General features: G+C 69.0%; 1 protein-coding gene across 4 annotated transcripts; it reads right to left on the reverse strand.

Moving 5' to 3' along the window:
* Nucleotides 1-2,086: 2,086 nt before the first annotated feature.
* On the reverse strand, nt 2,087-18,089 carry APC2 (APC regulator of Wnt signaling pathway 2). Of its 4 annotated transcripts, none has more exons than XM_090027111.1 (15): nt 17,977-18,089; nt 13,846-14,004; nt 13,548-13,638; nt 13,175-13,364; nt 12,880-12,988; nt 12,686-12,799; nt 12,473-12,547; nt 10,706-10,798; nt 9,954-10,347; nt 9,380-9,475; nt 9,082-9,221; nt 8,866-8,943; nt 8,511-8,627; nt 8,160-8,374; nt 2,087-7,759 (listed from the first exon to the last, which is right to left on the reverse strand). In XM_090027111.1, exons 2-15 carry the CDS (start codon nt 13,984-13,986, stop codon nt 2,239-2,241), a joined length of 7,374 nt encoding a protein of 2,457 aa, XP_089883237.1. In that variant the 5' UTR covers nt 13,987-14,004; nt 17,977-18,089; the 3' UTR covers nt 2,087-2,238. The 4 variants fall into 4 exon arrangements, with proteins under 4 accessions (XP_089883237.1, XP_089883236.1, XP_089883235.1 ...); XM_090027110.1 differs by lacking the exon at nt 17,977-18,089 and adding an exon at nt 16,436-16,640 and having other exon boundaries at nt 9,954-10,344; XM_090027109.1 differs by lacking the exon at nt 17,977-18,089 and adding an exon at nt 16,436-16,640.
* Between the last annotated feature and the right edge of the window lie 327 nt (nt 18,090-18,416).

The following is an 18,416-nucleotide window of genomic DNA, read 5'->3' on the forward strand; positions in this document are numbered from 1 at the left end:
TGGGGAGCGCCGGGTGGGGGAGCCCAGTTCTCAGTGGACTCGAGTCCCCAAATCAAGAGCCTGGGGCTGGGACCCCGTCAGCAGCAGGGGGCAAGGGGAAGCGCCTGGGCCAGGGCACTGCCAGCTGCTGCGGCGACTTGTGCCACACCTGAGTCCCTCGAGACCCCTTTGCCTCTTGCCGGGAGGCTGCTAAGCCCCAGGACTCTGGGATTTACCGGGGGAAAAGAAACCAGCAACAGGAACAAGCCGGAAAAAATGCTCCCGGCATTGCTCCGCTCTGGCGTGGATGCCTCCCCCTGGCCAGCGCCGGCCACTTTCACCTAAGACCCAAAACTGCGAGTGGGGGAAGAGGGAAAAACCTTGGAAAGCTTCAGAGGGAAAGAAAAGCCTGTTTGTCATAAATAAAGGAAGGTTTCACCCCAAACCCTGGGCAATGCAGGGGCCGGAGGCCCCCGAGCTAGACTGAGCTGTATGGACCTGAACCCCACCCTTGGTTTAGGAGATTTAGAGGCCGGAGTGAGGTGTGAACGTGGCATTTCCAAGGGCCTGGAGCTGGGTGCTTGGGAGGCTTGCTCCAGAAGAGCCTTCCCCATCTGCCTTCCTCCCTCTCGTTGCCACCCCAGGCAGGCGCCTAAATCACTTTGGAGAGGGTTCCCTCTACAGCCGGGCACCTTCGAGCCCCACCTCTGCTTTAGTTAGTCTATAAGGTGAGCCCCTCCCCTGCCTTCTGCCCGAGCTGGGAGTGACACGCGCTCGCTGCTCCCGGGAGCTGGCTGCCTGGCCGAGCTGCCTGCGGTGTCGCTGAGCCGCTCCCAGCCCTTGGTCCTCGTCGCGCGGGGAAGGGCCCAGAGGCTGCGCCGTGCGCGGGACTCGGTGGCTTAGAGGGGAGGGGAGGGGAGAGTGGGGGGCGAATGGGCAGCAGCTCTTGGGCGTCTGGCCTGGTGCCGGTGCCAAACCCACGGGAGAATCGGCCTCAGCAGCCGAAGGGGGAATTTTCCCACAGGGCCTGAAGCTTCCCAGGGCAGCCGGCCCCCCCCGCCCATGATGCCTGCATCCCGGGGAGGACCAGGCTGGGGAAGATACCCCAGCGAGGTGCACCCCAGAATCAGCCGCCCTCCTCCCCTCCCCTGGCCTGGTCTCTCTTCCTCCTCTTCTCTCATTTCCCCAGGTCCCCGCTCCCGTGTGCAGCTCCACAACAGTCTTCTTCCCCCCCGCGATAATGAAGTGCTGCTCCGCTCCCCCCCAGCGCCGGTGCCGCCCAGCGCAAACGAAGCTGCAGCATGTTAGTCATTAACGGATTAGCCCGTCACCATAATTAGGGGCCTGGCGGCGCACACGGCAGATCCCATGAGTCCTTCTGCCTCCCCAAGTGGGGCATCCGTCCCCCCCACGCCTCTCTCCCCCGCTCTCTCTCTCTCCCGGCGTCTCACTTTGGTCCAGAGCGGGGTTTCCAAAGGCGTCTTCATAACTGAGCTGAGATTATTTATAGACTCGGGTAGTGGTGCCGATAGGTGAGCGAAAGCATGCAGCTGAGACCTAAAGATTAAGGCTTTTGCTTGAAGCGTTCTTGTCCGGTTCCCATCGAAAGAGCCGCGGACCCGGGGCCTTCTGAACATCTCCACCTCCCGGGAGACCTTGGGAGCGAGCGAGGGGAATCGGGGAAGCCCCTCGTTGGGCAGAAAACCCCAATGTGCTTCAGCGAAAGGGCGGAGACCGCCCTCACGGCACTGCGGAGCCCGGGACGCCGGCTGATGGCTGCTGCCGAGTGCGTGGACAACGGGCGCTCAGCTGAGCACGGGAGAGGCGCCCAGGTCCAGCAACGCGAGCGGCTCCAGCGCTGCTGGACAAGCCTTCAGCAGGGCCAACCCCGCAGGGAAGCAGCCAGCAGCAGAGCTGTCCGGAGCACGGAGGGGTCAGGCCCCACCAGGTCCGTCCCGAGGCTCCAGGGCCACAAAAGAGGGGGAGCGCGCGGAGGCTCCCGCACTGCAAACGGCCCCTTGCTGTGCTCCGAGGGTCTTGCCCCCCCAAACCAAACGGACCCCAGCTGTCCCGGCCAACAGTCACATCAATGCAAAAGTTCCTCCTTTGTTAGTTAAGCGTGGAAACAGCTTCTTCCTGTTTTCCCCTTTTGCCTATGAGCAAGAGCGTTGTTCCCGTGGACGTGCGATAGCCCGGGGGGCTCTGCGGCGCTCCCCCCATAGCCAGAGACAAGGCAGAGATCGCATTTCTGGCGGCGGCTCAAGCCTGAATTTTCTCCACGGATTTGTCGCTCACGGTCGGCAGCACCATGGGGCTGGGGACGTAGTTGAAGGGAGTCACCCGGGCGGCCCGGCTCGGGGAGCTGTGCCTGCTGGAGGGGAAGTGCCCGACGGAGCCGGCTGGCGCGTCGTGGCTGAACGAGATGGGCACGGCGCCTTTGCCGGGAGCCAGCCCCTCCGCGTCGCAGCTCTTGGGCATCTCCCGGGCCTCGAGGGTGGGGGACGTGCTGGAGTTGGTCTTGGTGGTGGAGAAGTCCTCGGTCTGCACCACGGCGTCGCTGGTTTTCCGCTGGGCGGGGGGCTGGGAGCCCGGGGCGGCCTCCACGGTGTTGACCAGCGGCAGGGCCGAGGAGGGGAGGGTGCTTTTGAGGATGTGCGGGATGTCTTCATCCCGGATCCTTCGCCAGGTGCCTTTCATCAGCATCATCTTCTGCTTGTCGGGCTGCCCCGGGCTCCCTGCCGGGCTCCTGGCGGGCGGCGCGGGGGCCTCGTCGCTCTTCCCCCTCGGGGCCGAGGCCTCGGAGCTCGGGGCCAGGACGGCGGAGGGGCTGCCGGTCCTCTTGATGAGGCTGATGTTGGGGGACGAGGAGTAGCGCTTGAAGGGCTCGGGCGGGCGGGCGCCGGCCTTCACGGGCAGCCTGGAGGGGCTCTCGGAGCTGGTTCTCCTCGGCAGCCTCGCGCCGGGGGCCGCTTTGCCGCTGGCCGGGGCCCGGGGCGCGGGCGGGCGCGGGCTGGGCCCCGCCGGCTTGGCCGCCTTGAGCTCGTCGCACCGGGAGGAGCAGAGGAAGACGGCCGGCAGGCCGGCCCGGCTTCTCTTGGGCGAGGCGCTCTGGGACAGCGAGGACACGGACTCGGAGGACGACAGCTCGGCGCGGTGCCGCAGGACGAGGCTGGACGACTCCTTGATGAAGGTGAGCTGCCGCAGGAAGCCCGAGCGCTCCGACTCGCTGCCGCTGGAGCGCGCCGACGACATCCGCACCAGGCCGAGCCGGCTGCCCGGCGGGACGCCCTTGGCGCCGCGCTTCGGCGGGGCGCTGCCCGCCTGCTCCTCCAGCACCGGCATGGGGCTGCGGCCCGCCAGCGGCTTCCTGGCCGGCTTCTGCATGAAGGGGATGCGGACGGGCGACTTCTGGGTCTTGTGCTGCTTGCTGCCCGGGGGCTTCTGGGGCGGCGCTTTGGCAGGGGGGCCCGGCGGAGAGATGCCGCCTGCTTTCCCCCCCGGGGAGGGCAGCCGCTTGGCGAGCTGGGAGGGCGACCCCAGCTTCTTCTGGGAGGGCTGGGACGGGGTGGAGGTGCGGGACGAGCCGGAGGAGGGGGCCTTGCCGATCCTGGCCGGCGGGGTGGCGCTGCGCTTGGGCAAGCTCAGCTCCGGCATCTCCGAGGTCTTCCCCAGCCGGTGCAGGCTCCGCGACCGCTGCTGGCTCAGGCTCAGGGGCTTGCCGGGAGCCTCGGGCTTGGCGGCACCGGTTTTCTTCGGCGTGGCCCGGGGGCTGGCCGCGTCCTTGGCCGGGTTGGGCATGTAGATGACCGTGCGGCCTCGGAAGACCACCGGCAGGTTGGGCATCGGCTTCTGCGGCCCCAGGCTTTTCCTGCCCGCGGCGGCCCGGGGCTCGGCCGCCTTCCTGCCCGCCTGGGGGGCCGTGCCGTGCTCTCCCTTCTCTGCCTCCAGGCGCCCTCCGCTCGCCGCCCGCTGCTTGTCCTGCCTGTCCAAGGAGAGCTGCAGGGTGGAGCCGACCGACAGCCCCGACACGAAGGAGAGGATGGAGTCGGACTCCGAGGAGGGCTCCCGGGACAGCGAGGCGGCCGCCTGGTGCAGCCAGGTGACGATGGAGTTGGCACCTTCCTGGATGGCTTTCCACTCCACGCTGTCCAGGTCCGAGCCCCGGTCCGAGGTGGGCTCGTCCGGCCGCGGCTCCTTGCCAGCGGCGCCGCTCTGCGGGCTGGCGCCTTTGAGCTTCTGCTTCCGCTCCGCGTTCCTGCGCCGCGCCAAGTGGCGCCGGCGCTTGGGCATGGCCGAGCCGATGCACTTCTGCAGCAGGTCGTCGTCCGAGTTGAAGCTGAGGGAGCTGGGCGAGCTGTCCCGGTCTCTCTCCGGCGCCCGGCTGAGGGCCAGCGCCCGCCCGGCTTTGCTGTAGGCCGGCGCTCGCTCCTCGTAGAGGTCCACGTCGCTCAGGGAGCTGAGCGAGGAGCTGAGGGAGTAGCACGGCGGCGTCTCGTCCGCAATGAGGTTGCTCTGCAGCTTGGCGGCCAACTTGGTCTTGGCCTGAAGCAGCTGCCGGGCGCTCGGCTCCGGCTCCTTCCTGGGGGCCGCGCCGCCCCAGCGGTCCTTCCTCGGAGCCGGCCCGCGCGGCACGTCCCTGCCCGGCTGCGCCGGGCCGTCGGAGTCGTTCTCGTAGAAGCAGTAGACGGCTTCCTCGGTGGGCGTCGTGTGGCACAGGGACTGGAAAGCCAGGCTCCCCGGGGCGCCGTCGGCCTGGGGCTCCTTCCCCGGGCGGGCTCTGGCGCCGCCGGGCCGGACGATGCTGAGCTCCAGGCTGGGCCCGTTCTTCAGGGGCGCTGGCCCCCTCCTCCCCTCGGCGGCGGGGAAGGGGCTGGCCCGGCTGGAGCCGGCCTTCGGCTTGTAGCCCGCACCCGCCTTGGTGGGCGTGGAGTGGCTGGAAGACGCCTGCCGGCCCGGGAGGGCACCCGAGCTCCCCGGCTCGTGGGGCGGCTCCATCGCCTTGCGCCCGGGCACCGGCGCCGCGGCCTCCTTCCTCTCCGGCCGCCGCCCCGAGCCACGCGGGAGCTCGGGCTCCTCCTTGAGGGGGTAGCGGAGGGTCTCGTCGCTCAGCGAGGCGGCGCTGGAGAAGTTAACCGGGGTCCCCTCGGCGGAGTCGGTGAAGGAGTCGTCGTCCTTGAAGAGCTCGCGGGGGGCAGCACGCAGCGGCCGCGGGACGCCCAGGGCCGAGTGGGTGGGCACCAGCATGTACACCGGGACGTGCACGGCCTTCTTGGCTGGGGCGGGCAGGCCCGAGACGAGGGCGGTCTTGACCTTGCGGAAGCGGGAGGGCATGGCCGAGTTGATGCACTCCTTGAGGATCTCGATGTCGTCGTCGGAGGTGTGCTCCGGCCGGCGCCGCTCCTCCCGCCGGTCTTCCCGCTTCTCCTGCGCCACGAAGTTCAGGCCGGTCTTCTCGGGGAAGGGGGGCAGGAGCTTCAGCTCCACGTCCTTCTGGACGTAGTGCTCGTGGAGGGGCAGGGCGCTGAGGCTGGAGGCGCAGGAGAAGTTCTCGTTGGGCTTCTCCACCGTGAAGTAGACCATGGAGTCCAGGTCCTGGGGCAGCTGGAACCGCTCCTTGAAGTCGGTGATGTCCATGAACTTCTTGACGTTGTTCTCCCACTGGATGTTGAACTGGCTGGGCTCCTTCTCGGGGGGCGCGCCCAGCTCGAAGAGGGGCGTCTTGCTGCGGCTGGGGGGCATGGTCTGGCCGGGGCTGTCGGGCAGCTCGCTGGGGCTGACGGTCCCGCTGATCATCTCGCTGCAAGGGTCGCTCTGGATGGAGCTGGCGATGGATGGGCTTTCGAAGCTGCCCAGGGAGCTGACGGAGCTGCAGCGGCTCATCACCAGCGGCGTCTCCTGGATGTAGTTCTCCGAGGAGCTGGAGGGGGTGAGGTCCTCCGGGCGGGACGGGGACGCCTCCCGCAGGAAGACCTTGTCCCGCTTCGCGAAGGGGATGGCGATGGGCTGGGAGATGCCCACGGGCGTGGCCGGCTCCACCACCGCCTCCTTCTCCCGCCTGCCCGCGGCCTCCTCGGCCGGCGCGGCGCCCTCGTCCACCTCGATGATCTCCAGGGAGGAGTCGCTGTCGATCTCGTTCTCGCTGTGGCTCTGCCCGTCCAGCACGTTGTCGGCGGACGAGAGGGACGACAGGGAGCTGCAGCGGGAGAAGCAGATGGGGGTGTCTTCCACCGAGTACTTCTGCACCGACTCCTGCGCCGCCGGGGCCGGGGCCGGGGCCGGGGCCGGGGCCGGGGCCGCCAGCTTCTCCGGGATCTTGCTCAGGCTCTCGGAGGTCTGCAGAAGCCCGGGGGGCAGCCAGGCTTGCTTCCTGCCCGGGAGAGTCGGGGGGTAGGAGGTCCCCGGGAGCCCCCCCGTGCTGCTCGCGGCGGGGCCGCCCTTGGCCAGGCTCTCCAGGAGCGGCACGTGCTGGTAGGACGGGGACAGCTTGATGGTGTGGACCTGCGGGTCGGCACTGAGCTGGGCCCCTGCCTCCTGCGTGCCCGCGGGCTCCTTGTCCTGGATGCCCGGGCCGGGGAAGGTGACGGCTTTCTTGGCCCGTTCGTGCAGGTCTCTCGCCTCCGGCTCGGCCGGCTCCTTGGCCCGCATGGCGGGCGGCTCCATCTTCTCGGGCCGGCTGGAGAGGATGTTCTTCAGGTCCAGGCGGCTGGGCCTCTTCTGGCACCGCTGCAGCTCCTCCTTGTAGCCCAGGAAGGAGGCGCGGGTGCAAGGCTTCATGTGCTCCTTGGTGCAGTAGCCGTCGCTGGTGCTGCCGCTGTTGAGGCTGTCGGTGGACAGGCTGGTGTAGGCCGTCTTCAGCCGCAGCAGCGTGCGCGCCCGGCTCAGGCTCTCGCGCTTGGCGAAGCCGCCGGCGTCCGAGAGGCGGCACGGGGAGCAGGACTGGGCCCGGGCCTCGTGCAGCTCGTCAGAGCCGTACTGCCAGTCCAGACCGTGGTCCTCGGAGCTGAGGCTGAAGCTGTCGTCCGAGGACGTGTGCAGGGTGGAGATGTCCTCCACCAGCTTGTCAATCTTGGCCACCGTGGTGGAGATCTTGTTGGCCAGCTTCTCGGCGGCCAGCGAGACGTCGTCGGCGGGCGCCGGGGGCTTCTTGGGCTCGGCCGGCTTGCCGCTCTCATCCTTCTCTGGCTCCGGACCCCTCCTCTGGGTGACGGCCCGGGGCAGGGCCTGCCCCTGGAGGAAGGAGGAGTTGAGGAACATGGAGAGGACGGAGGCATTGCCCGTGTCCACGCCGGTGGAGACGTTGGGCACCTCGTCGTCGTCGAAGCAGCCGGAGTCGGAGGCGTAGTCCTTCACCAGGCTCTCCATGTGCCGCAGCGGCTTCTTCACGCTCTGGCCCTTGAGGCTCTGCTTCTCCATGCTGTCGAAGGTCTCGGCCAAGTGCTTGGCATCCAGCTCAGCCTCCAGCGCCTTCTGCTTGCGCACGTAGAGGGAGGGCATGCAGGACCCCGGGGAGATGACGGCGGCATCCTTGTACTTGGGGGGCCGGTGGGTGAGCAGGTTGCGCAGCGCGGCGGCGCTGCCCATGGCGATCATCTTGTGCTTGGAGTGGATGAGGTTGCGCAGCATGCTCACGGCGCCCAGGTCCCACAGCAGCTCCTGGTCCTTGGGGCTGCGGGCGGACAGGTTCCAGAGGGTGCCGCAGGCGTTGCTCACGATGGTCAGGCTGTGCGACTTCAGGTGCTGCAGCAGCGTCTGCAGGCAGTTGTGATCCCGCAGCACCTGCCTGCAAGACGCGGCGGCGCCGTCAGCCGGCTTGCCTGGGCTGGGGGAGAATCCCCCACTCCCCCTCTCCACTTCTGCCCCATGTGTCGGGGGGGAAGGAGGGTGCTGGCTGCGGCCAGGCTGGGGATGCGGACCGGGCTCTGCCCGTGCTCCTGCTGGGACGTCAACCCAGAGGCTCCCGGCTGAAGGGTCTTGCCCCTCTGCTCAGCGTCAGCCCAATTGCCGTATTTGGGGTCAAGAAGGAATTTTCCCCCCGGGGCAGACGGATATGCACGGCAAGGGGGGCGGGTAGCAGAGACAGGGCCTCCACCTGGGGTCCAGTGTATTTTAACCCTTGCATCTGGCACCACCCTGGTCCTGCTGCATCTGCAGCTGCATGGGGCAGGGGCAAGCAACCTGACCTGTAGTCCTCCCGCGTGGCCACGAGGCTGGACACGTTGCGCAGGATGCCGCCCCCGCTCTCGATGATGGCCAGCGAGTTGCTCTGGCACTTGTAGGTGAGGGTGCTGACGAGGAAGCCCAGCGCCCCCTCCACCAGGCAGATGGCCGCCTTGTTCTCCGTGCTGTGGGCCGACAGGTTCCACAGGGCGCTGAGCACGCTCTTCAGCGTGGACTCCTGGCCGGGACAGACACGGTGTCAGCCTCCTGTGCAATGCACGTGGCACGAGGGCGGGGGGCCGGTGCATGGTTGCGTGTGCCCACGCAGGACTTTGCCCCCACCCCTCTCCCGGGGCAGGCATGGGGGGTCTCACCTTGGTGGCACGCAGGGCGCACTGCATGAGCCCGGTCACGCTGCCCACCTCCCGGAGGATCTTCTTGCTGTTGATGTCGGCTCTCCACGAGAGGTTCCTCAGGATGCTGGACACCACCTGGGGAGGAGGGATGAGCGTGGCCGCGTGCCCCAGGCACGACAGCCTGGCGGCTCCCAGCCCAGACGTCCAGCCCCAGACTTCCAGCTGTGCCCAGAGGTGCCCAGAGCTAGGACTGGCCCCTCCTGTGGCTCAGTGTGTGGCCCTGGGTCCAGGCGCAGGTGTGCAAGGGCCTGGTGCACTGTGTAGCCCAGTCCCTGTATGCACCCGGGTGGGTGGGACCCCCCGGCCCACCTACCTGGTGCAGCTCCTCGCTCTCCGATGCCAGCTGGGCCACGATGGCCTGCATGCAGCCCCGGCGGGAGCACAGCGTCGCCTGCCACGGGGATGAGTGCAGGGTCAGATCATGCGGGCAACCCTCCCTGGTGCCCTCCGTGCCAGCCCTGCCACCCCCTTCAGCTGCCTTCCCTTGGTGAGCCCCTCCAGTGCCCAGCTCCCCCCCCGAAACGGGCACCTTGTTCACCACGTCCCCGAAGGTGAGGTTGGTGAGCGCCATGCCCGCGTATCGCCGCAGCGCCAGGTTGAGGGGGTCGCTCGTCATCTTGTGCATCTCGTAGTCCACCTGCAGCAGCTCGGCGACAGCCTGCAGCCCACCTGGGGTGGTGCGGGAGGAGAGCGGGCTCATCCCTGGAGCCAGGCCCATGGCAGGAGGGCCAAATATTTCCATCTGCATTGCCCCCACGGCCCCCCACCAGGAGGCAGGGGGCACAGCCCTGGGTCTGGGCTGCTCCCGAAGGCCGGGTGGCACTTACCCAGCTCGTTCATGGCTCGCCGGTACTCCTCGTCAAAGGACAGCTTCATGACGGCGCAGGTGGCCTGGCAGATCTGTGGCTCGATGGGCACGGGGGCTGCGGGGGGAGCAGAGGCGAGTGAGGCCAGCAGGTCCCGGGTGCCCAGGCAGCAAAGGGCAAGGAGAGGGGCTGGGCTAGACTCCGGGGGCCCCATCAGCACCCCAGAGCTCGAGCCGCGTTGAACCACCCCTAGGCCCTCCCGGACCCCCTCCGTCTGCTCGCCCCTCCAGGAGAGCACGCACGGCCCCAGGCACCGCACGTGCTCCCTCCCACGCTCCTGCCCACACAGATGCACACGGTGCAGATGCACGCTGGGGTGTGATCCTGCTCGCACGGGTGCCTGCGCTCAGAAATCACACGCCGGCACCGACACCCACAGACGTGCACGCTCACAGTTATATGGCAGCACGCGTGTATTCATATCCCCCTTGCACGCAAGAAGCCCGTCTCTCCCACGCAGCCGCCCTGGGGTCCACTCCCCTGCCTCCTCCAAGAAACCCCCAGCGCCCGCCACTAGAACCAGCCTGCCCCGTACCCGCGCTGCCCTCGGGGTCCTTGCCCCCGTCCTTGCTCTGCATCTGCAGCCAGTCCCAGCAGGTCTCCGAGTAGGAGCGGATCTGCTCCAGCACGTGCAGCACCCGCATCTCCCGCTTGGCCTGGCCCTCGTCGGGCTGCGAGAAGACGATGTTGTGCAGGGCGGCGTTGGCGCGCATACGGGCATCCTTGCCCCCGCTCCCGCCAGGGCTCTGGGGCGTGCCCGGGTCCCGCGCCGCGTCGTGGAGGATTTGGAGAAGCAGCGGGAGGCAGCCCGACTTGCGCATGGCCAGGCAGCTCTCCTGCGAGCTGGACATGGCCAGCAGCGTGCGCGACATGTCGTCCTTGTCCCGCGTCGCCAGCATGGACAGGAGCCAGAAGACCACTTCCACCTGCTGGGGCAAGCGCCTGCTGGGTCACGGCATCCCCCTGCCCCCCTTGTAGCCCCACTAGCCCTCGCCCTCCATTGGCAATCCCCCCACACAACCCACCTCCCTTCCTCTTAACCCCCAACCCCATCTCCTCCAAGGGACCAAACCCCTCCTAGCTCCCACCCCCCAAACCAGCCCTTGGAGCTAACACTCGTGCCAACCACTGGCTCGAGGGGTGCTCACTGTGCTCAGCACCCCGGGCGCCCTGTACAGCAGCAGAGCCGGGCTTGGGACGTGAGCAGTGAAGTCCCCCGAGGCTGCGCGGCTCCTAGGACGCTGGTCCCCCCAGCCCGGGGACTCCCTCCAGGGCTAGCGCTGTTACCTTACTGCTGCCCGCGTGGCTCGCGCCGTCCTCGGGATGCGTCGGGACATCCAGGCTGCCGTCGCCCTCCAGGCCTTGCAGCTTCCCGCACAGCTGCAAGGGCAGACACAACGGGGAGGAGCTCAGGACCCGGCCTGGGAGACACTGCAGCCCCCGGGGGCAAGGGCAGGCGGCCATGGCCTGTCTGGCTGCAGCATCGAGCACCCAGCGAGCCAACCCGGGCTGCCGCCATCTACGTCCCCTCCAGCTCCTTTGTCCGGTGAATGACCCTGACCGATGTCCGCTCTTTTTGGGCCAAGGGGGTTCAGTGCAATGACCTGCCTCCAAAGCCAACCAGGGGCCTCTGCGATGGAGCGACTGCCGGGGCAACGCTCCCTTTGCGTGGACGAGCCCCGTGCACGGCCTTAGAAACACCGCGGGCGCATCTGCACGGGATGCCCAGTGCACAGTAGCCGAATAACACTGTCACACGCTAACACGCTGCCATGCAGTGCACAGTAGTGGCACTAAAAGGGCGTGCGCCGGTGCTACTGCACAGTAACTCTAGTTACTCCGCTTCTAGTCAGTGCTTCATTAATCAGGTACTGAATTAAACACACAGTAACCACTGCGCATTCATGAAGGTGTGGACGTGCCCTGCGTGGCCATTTCAGCTGCGGGCCCCGATCAAACACAGCCGTGTCGTGTAGCGGGTATGCACACCGCCGCAGCGGCACGGGAAGACTGAGGTTATCGCTGCACAATGTGTCTGGAGTCCTGTGCGTGCCTCGGTACTGTCGCATTTTGCTTTAAAGCAGAATTTCTATAGCAAAGCCACAGGGTTTTGCAGCGTCCGGTGGGGATTGGAACCTCCTCCTGATTTAGGATGTTGTAGGCTTTCTTCCTAACGATGCTATGGTATTGTGTCCTATCGCACGGCAGTTTCTTTATGCACAATTGTTATTATGGTGCTGCGGGCATCTTTCTTTCCCTGCTCAACAGGACCCTTCTTGGAAAGCCAGCACCCCACTAGAAATGGAGAGGCTTTTCTTGGAGTCAGAGGTTCATAGAAAAGGAGGGTGGGAAGGGACCTCCACCCCACCCCCTGCTCCAAAGCAAGAAATAACCCCGTATTTTAATACTCTGCTGAAAATACTAGCGTCGCCTTCCTCCTAGGAGGCAGCTCCTTTCATGACTCAAGCCGGGGCGTGCTCCCCCCCGATTTGGGAGGAGCTGTCATGTCAAGGCAGCATTTTTTTAATCAAAAAGTACCGTTGTAGTATTTGGAAGGAGATGGGAGGGTTTCTGGCACGGACGCTGCGGTGCGCCGGGAACACGGCGGCGCAGCTCTTTAAAAGAAAGCCTCGACTGCACCAGGGAAGCCACCTCCACGCAGGACAAGGGCGTTGTGAGCCAGCCTGGCTGCTTTCGGGGTCGCCTGGTGCACCCCGGGCTCGCCTCGGGTCTGGCGGGGTTCATACGCGTGGATCCAGCCCCAGCGGCATTAATACGAGGGTCTGGGCTGTGCCCCCACCCCGGCAAGGGGCCGGCGAGCCGTGCCAGGCAGATGCCCCCGCGGCAGCTCCATGGACTCGGCGCTCCCACCGCCGGCGCGGAGCCAGCCAGCATCCCCCCCTTCCCGTGGCCTACTTCTCATCTCCATGGCAACTGCCCATTTCACGGTGCCGAGATGCACACAAAGGCTTGGCTCCACGTGAGCAGAAGCAGCCAGGACCTGCCTGCTTCCACCCGCCTCGGCCCCCCCGGCCCCCGGCCCCCGCCCGTTACCTGCGGCTCCGTCTGCACCTTGCCCTGCGCCTCCATCAGCTCCTTGTCGATCTGCTCCAGGCGGGAGGCTCGGATCTGTGGGGGCCGGAGCAGGGGTCAGGGGCGCCGGGGCTGGGGGTGGGGGGAGCTGCAGGCAGGGACCGGCCAGGGGCTGCCCGCGGCCCGGGGAGGGGCTGGCGTGGGTCCCCACTGCCTGGGCGGCCCCGCGCTCACCTGCGCCCGCTGCACCATCTCGTCGGTGGTCCCGAACCGCTCCTCCATGAGCGCGCGGATGTGCTGGGCCTCGAACTGCAGCTGCTGCCGGATCAGGTCCATCTGCATGGAGAACTGGGGGGGGGGAGCAGAGCGTGAGCGGCGCCCGCCCGGCTCGGGGCACCGGGACCCCCCGGCCCGGGGCGGGCGCTCACCGTCTCGACGTGCGGGAGCTCGTCCAGGCGCTTGGAGAGGCCCTGCAGCTGGGTGTAGTACCACAGCTTCTCCTTCTCCTCCTTCTCGATCTCGCTCAGCAGGAAGCACCTGGGAAGCCAGGGTGGGCGCTCGGCTGTGCTGCCCCCCACCCCAGCCCCGGTCCCAGGCAGGAGCTGGGGGAGCCTAATTCCCCTGCTCCGGGCAGGCAGCCCCGGAGCGGGCAGGACGGATGGAGAGCTCAGAGCCGCGCCCGCACCGGCCCCTTCCCCTTCCCCTTCCCCCCAGGGCCTCTACCTCTCCCTGTCCAGCTCCTCCAGCAGCCGGATGGTGGCCCGGCTCAGGTCCCCCATGCTGTCCTTCTTCTGGAGCGGCGCGGCGTGCAGGGGGCTGCCGTCGGGGCTGCGGCCCGGGCAGGCCGGCTCGGGCGCCAGGGCGGGCGGCTGGAACTTCAGGTTGTAGAGGCTGGTGATGTCCATCTGCAGCGCTGCGCGGGGCGGGGGTGACATGTGAGCCAGGGGGTTGCAACCCAGGCGTCCTGACCCCCAGCTGCTTCCACCCACCGGAGCCCGCTGCCGAATCCAGGGGTCCCGACTCCCGGGGGCTGCTCCCAGGCCCGGGGCAAAGGGCAACAAGCCCTCTCCCCTGACAAGCCAGCCCCCTCGCCCACCTTTCAGCTGCTCCAGCACGTCCGTCTGTCCGGAGGACACCATGACACGGGCCTCCTGCTCCAGCTTGCCCTGCAGGTGCTTCAGGACTTCCTAGACATGGAGCCGGTGCGGGGTGAGGGCCAGGCTTGCACCCCCTCCAGGGCAGGGCTGGGGGCATGGGAGCAACCCCAGGCCCTGAAGCAGACACCTCTGGGAGAGGGTGGGGGCTTCTCCGTTGTCCCTTGTCTGCAAGCTGCTGGGCGGCCCCGACCCCCACCCACCCCCTGGCAGCGGTGCAGAAGCCCCCTCCGGCCCCACCTTCATGTCCGAGGTCTCATTTTCCAGCTTGGAGAGGTGGTTGGAGTTGTCCTCCAGCTCCCGGCGCAGATGCGTGTTCTCCTTCTTCAGCGCCTCCACCTGCCGCACCAGCTGGTCGTATGATGCGATGGAGCCAGACATCTTCAGCTCGTCCAGGGCCTGTGGAGACAGGGGATGGGGATGGGGATGGGGATGGGTGCGGGCAGCACACCCGCCGCGAGGCCCCTTCCCCGGAGCACCGGGGCCAGCAATGGCCGGGCTCGGGCCTCGCTGCTCCAGCTCCAGCTCCAGCTCCAGCAGTCTCCCCAGGCACGAGGCACTGAACAGCTGCAGATCCGGGCACCGGGGGCCAGACAAGGGCCACAGCAGGGCAGCCTCACCGCATCGGGTGCTGCGTGGATCCAGGGGGGTGAGGCCGCCCCTGCTGCATGCCAAGGGGCAGCAAGGGGAAACTGAGGCACGGGGACATGAGGATGGGAAGCAAAAGCCCCAGCCTGTGCCCTGGGCATCGGGCTGCACTGCTGCTCCTCGCAGCACTGGTCAGCTGCAGCCACCGCTCCATCCCTGGCCTCGACCCCTCCGGCTCCAGCCACTTCCACCCACAGCCGTGTCCTCCGTCTGGGCAGAAGAACCAGGTGCCTGGCCCCAGCGCCCCTGCCAGGACCCCCGCCCGCGTCTCAGCTTTCGGGCCCCCCCAGCGGTGCGGGGAGGCCCTGGAAGAAAAAGGCCCCTTGGCCCAGCCCCCAGCGCCCCAGGCAGCACCCCCAGCTCGGCGTGGCGTGGGCGGGGGCCAGCCCAGACACCCCGGCCCTGGCAGGAGACAAAGGCTCCGGCCCGGGAAGCCTCGACCGGCTCGCGTCGGGGCAATTCCCGTGCGACGGTGAATAAATCACGGCCATCACGAGAAGCGCTGGAGATGCTGCCAAGGCAGGCAGCCAATCCCGGGCCGGTCCAGGATCTCCGGTTGCTACGGAGACAGCCAATCATGCGCCAGCAGCCGCGCTATAAAAGCCGGGACAGTCATGCTCCCATCCCGGGCTCCCAGCAAGGCCGGCCACCGCGGCCTGGGCGCCGGCGGCCATGGAGCTGAGGGCAGGGCCCGGGCCCGGCTCCGGCTCCGGCTCCGGCTCCGGGCGGGGGCTGCATCTGCATCTGCATCTGGGCAGAGCAGAACCCGCCGTCCTGGGCCAGGCAGATGCCCGCTGGCCCGGGCAGGATTTGGATGAACCCATGCCGGTGCCCTTGGGAGCGCTGCCCAGCTCCCAGGCGGCCGAGACCGCGGAGAAGCCCCTGCAGCTGGGGCTGGGGAAACCGCGGCAGGGAGCCGGGAGGCTCATCCTCCTCTCCGGGGCGCGGGCGGCGCCTGGCCGTGCCCAGCAGTGCCGCTCTCCCGGCGCTGCCGCATCGGCGCGGCCCGGCCGTGGCACGGCGCCTTTCCCGACCGAGGCTGCCCTGGCAGGGGACGCTGAGGGGCTGAGCGGGCCTGCCCCCCCCCCCCGGGGGCTGCTGCACAGCGTGGGCGTGCGGGCCCGACGGAGAGCCCCCAGGCCGGCTGGGGGAGGTGCCGCGGGGGGGCCGGCGCGCCGGGCCCCCGGGCCCTCTCCCCAGAGCCCGCCCGGCGCTGGCAGCTGCCCCGGCCCCGGCCCCGGGGGCCTTAAACAAACAGCCTGTTGTTACCAGCTGCGCTAATTGACACGACAGCGGGCCGGGTCCCGGGGGGAGACAGCCGGCAGCACAAAGCAGCCCCGGGGGAGAGCCCGCCCCCGCCCCCGCCCGCCGGCGGCGGGGCCACGGCCGGCCGGAGCGGCCTGCGGCCCGGGGGCCGCCCGCCCGGCTGTCTGGCGGCACCCCAGGGCCGCGCCGGGGTCTGGGGTGCCGCCACCGCGCGCCGGGGCAGTGCCGCGAGAGCCCCGGCCCTGCTGGGAGGCGGCCCCGCGGTGTGGCGCCGGCGGCGGGCCGCCCGAGGCGGCTGGGAGGCGGCGGCGGCGGCGGTGCTGGGCGCGCCGCAGCCCCCCCCCCGGCACGACAAAGCCTCCCGCCCCGCACCCGCACCGCGGTGCCCGGAGCCGGCAGCCCTCGGGCGCGACCCGGGGGCAGCCGCGCACGGGAAGCGAGCCCCCACGCCGGCGGGGGCGACGGGCAGCTGCAGCGCGGGGTGCAGCATCTGCGCCCGCGGCCCCCGGGCAGCCGGAGCCCCCCGCCCCGCCCCGCCGCGCCGCGCCCGCGCTCCCCGTTACGCAACGGGAGCCCCGCGCCGCCGCCGCCGCCGCCGCCGCCGCAGGGGCCCAAGCCCCGTGATGCAGGTGGCTGCGGCCGCCCGCCGCGGGCCCGTCTCCCCCCCACGGCGCGCCCCACCAAGCCAAAGCAGCCCCCCAGCCCCGGGGCCCCCGCCCCGCGCTCCCTCCAAGCAGAAGGGCGGGGGACGAGCCCCTTCCCAACACAAAGGGGTCCCCTGCAGGAGACCCCTCCCAAGCATCTCACGCCCCCCCCCTCCCCGCGCCAGGGCGGCTGCCGCCCTGCTTAGCATGCAGCTGGCGTCGGCCGCCCGGGGAGGGGGCCGCCGCCCCCAGCCCCCCAGCGCAGCCCGCACCTCGTCCCCGGAGAAGGCGGAGTGCAGGAAGGAGAGGATCCAGAGCAGTCCCATGGAGCCCGCATCCTGCAGCACCCGCGGACGCGGCCCGCCCCCGCCCCCCCCCCGCGTCTCGCGAGTGGAATTTTTCGGGCAGCGCCGGGTCCTGCCGCCAGGTGGCGCGAGCGCCCGGCCGCGGGGGGAGGGGGAGCGGGAGCGCCCGGGCCCCTGCGGGGGGGACAGGAGACCCCCGCCCACAAAGCCCCCTCCCTGCCCGGCCGGGGAGCCCCCCCGGCGGCTCGGCACAGGGCGGGCATCAGCTCCTAGTGCGAGGCCCGGCCCGGCTAGGTGATGCTGGTGGCAGGATCGGGCCCCTCGCTGCCCGGGAGGGGGGGTCCCCCTCCGCTGCCTTGTGACCCCCGTCCGCCTCTCCTCCCCGCAGGCTGCACGGAGCTGCGCGGGGCGGCCCGGCCCTGCTCTTCACCCTGGTGCCAGGCGGGCGGGGTGGGGGCATGGCCTGCACTTTCCCCAGGTGCCCTTCTCTCTCTCCCCGGTGCAGCCCCTGCGCTGCTGGCCCCGAGGCGGCTGGTGCCCTGCTCCTTCTCTGGGCCCCCGCCCGGCCGTGCCGCGCACGCCGCACAGGCACGGCCCGCCCTTGCCAGCAGCCGGCTCGCCTGGGCCGGGGCGCCTTGAACCCAGGCCTCCCTCCTGCCTTGCCAGCTGTGACAGGCCACACCGCGGCCTGGGCTGCGCAGGGACGGCTCAGCCCAGAAACGCGCTCAGGAAACCGGGGCTAAGCAGCGCCAAGTGCAAGCAAGTGCAGGAGCAGGAGGGGCAACTCCCCCAGCCGGCAGCAGCACGGGGCTACTGTCCTCTCAGACACAAGCCCACAGTGCCGGCAGGAAGGAGCTGTGTGATCAGCCCAGTGCAGGCATGGACCCAGAAGACTTCATCTTCTTTCCACCCCAGGCTTGGGCCCTTCAAAGCCAGTGCCTGAAGCTGCAGGCAGAGACCCCCCTGGGTCTTGCGGGCACCGAGGTCCCTGGCAGGCTGCTAGGAAACTTTGTGCCCTTCTCTGTGAACTCAAACCCGGCGATGGGCTCTGGTTTCAGCCTCCTCCGCTCAGGAAGGGCTGGAGGCGCCGACCCCGCTGCTAAACAAAGCGCCACCGCCTCGAAAAGAGAAGGCTTTGCGATGCAAATGCTGCCTGGGCACGTTGCCCGAGCCTCCCAGCCTCTGCGACGGCAGGCGGGCCCGCAGCATTTCACAGCGACACCTGCTGGGAAGCAAAGAGCTGCCTGGCTGCAGGCCCCCCCTTCCCCCCAGGACCCCAGCGCGCCGGGTCGCACGGGGCAGCCTCCGGGTCACGCGGTTTCGCTCCTGTGGGCATCGGCCGCTGGGACGGTCCCCGGAGCTGCGGACAACCCAGGGAGCTCTGGCTGTGCTTGTGCAGACGGGCAGCCCAGCGTTTCACTCGAGACGTGAGCTGCCTACGGCGCGCGGGACGCCCTGCGTACGTTGGAGGCAGGGGAAGGTGGTGCTAGGGAAGCGGACAAACCTACCCCCTCGGAGATTACGCTGCTCCGAGCTTGGTCAGCGAGGCCAGCCCCGGCCCTCGGTCTCGCAGCTCTCGGGGCCGTCAGGAACGGTCTCTCCTGGCAGGGGAAAGGGGCTCCACGCAGGAGGCATCACCGAGGGACCTGCAAAACATCGTGCCAGGGCAGCAGGTTTCAACCACAACTGCCTGCCCTCGCCCCTCCGTGGCAGGGGTTGGCTCCAAGGCACGCCCTGGCACTAGACAGCCTGGCTCTCTCGTGTTCCCAAAGACCTCAAGTTTCTCTGTTACCATTTAAGCCCCTTGACAGGCCAAGTCATTCAGGAAGGAGGAAAGGCTGGGGGGGAAGGGGAGGAGACAGACACTCTGAATCCAGGAGACGGCAGAAAAGAACAAAGCTGGTGGAGCATGAAAAGGCTCTTTACAAAGAGCCACAAAGGTCCCTTT

The sequence above is a fragment of the Crocodylus siamensis genome, chromosome 14, assembly GCF_052110815.1.
Source record: "Crocodylus siamensis isolate JL-2025a chromosome 14, ASM5211081v1, whole genome shotgun sequence".
Taxonomy (NCBI): Eukaryota; Metazoa; Chordata; order Crocodylia; family Crocodylidae; genus Crocodylus; species Crocodylus siamensis.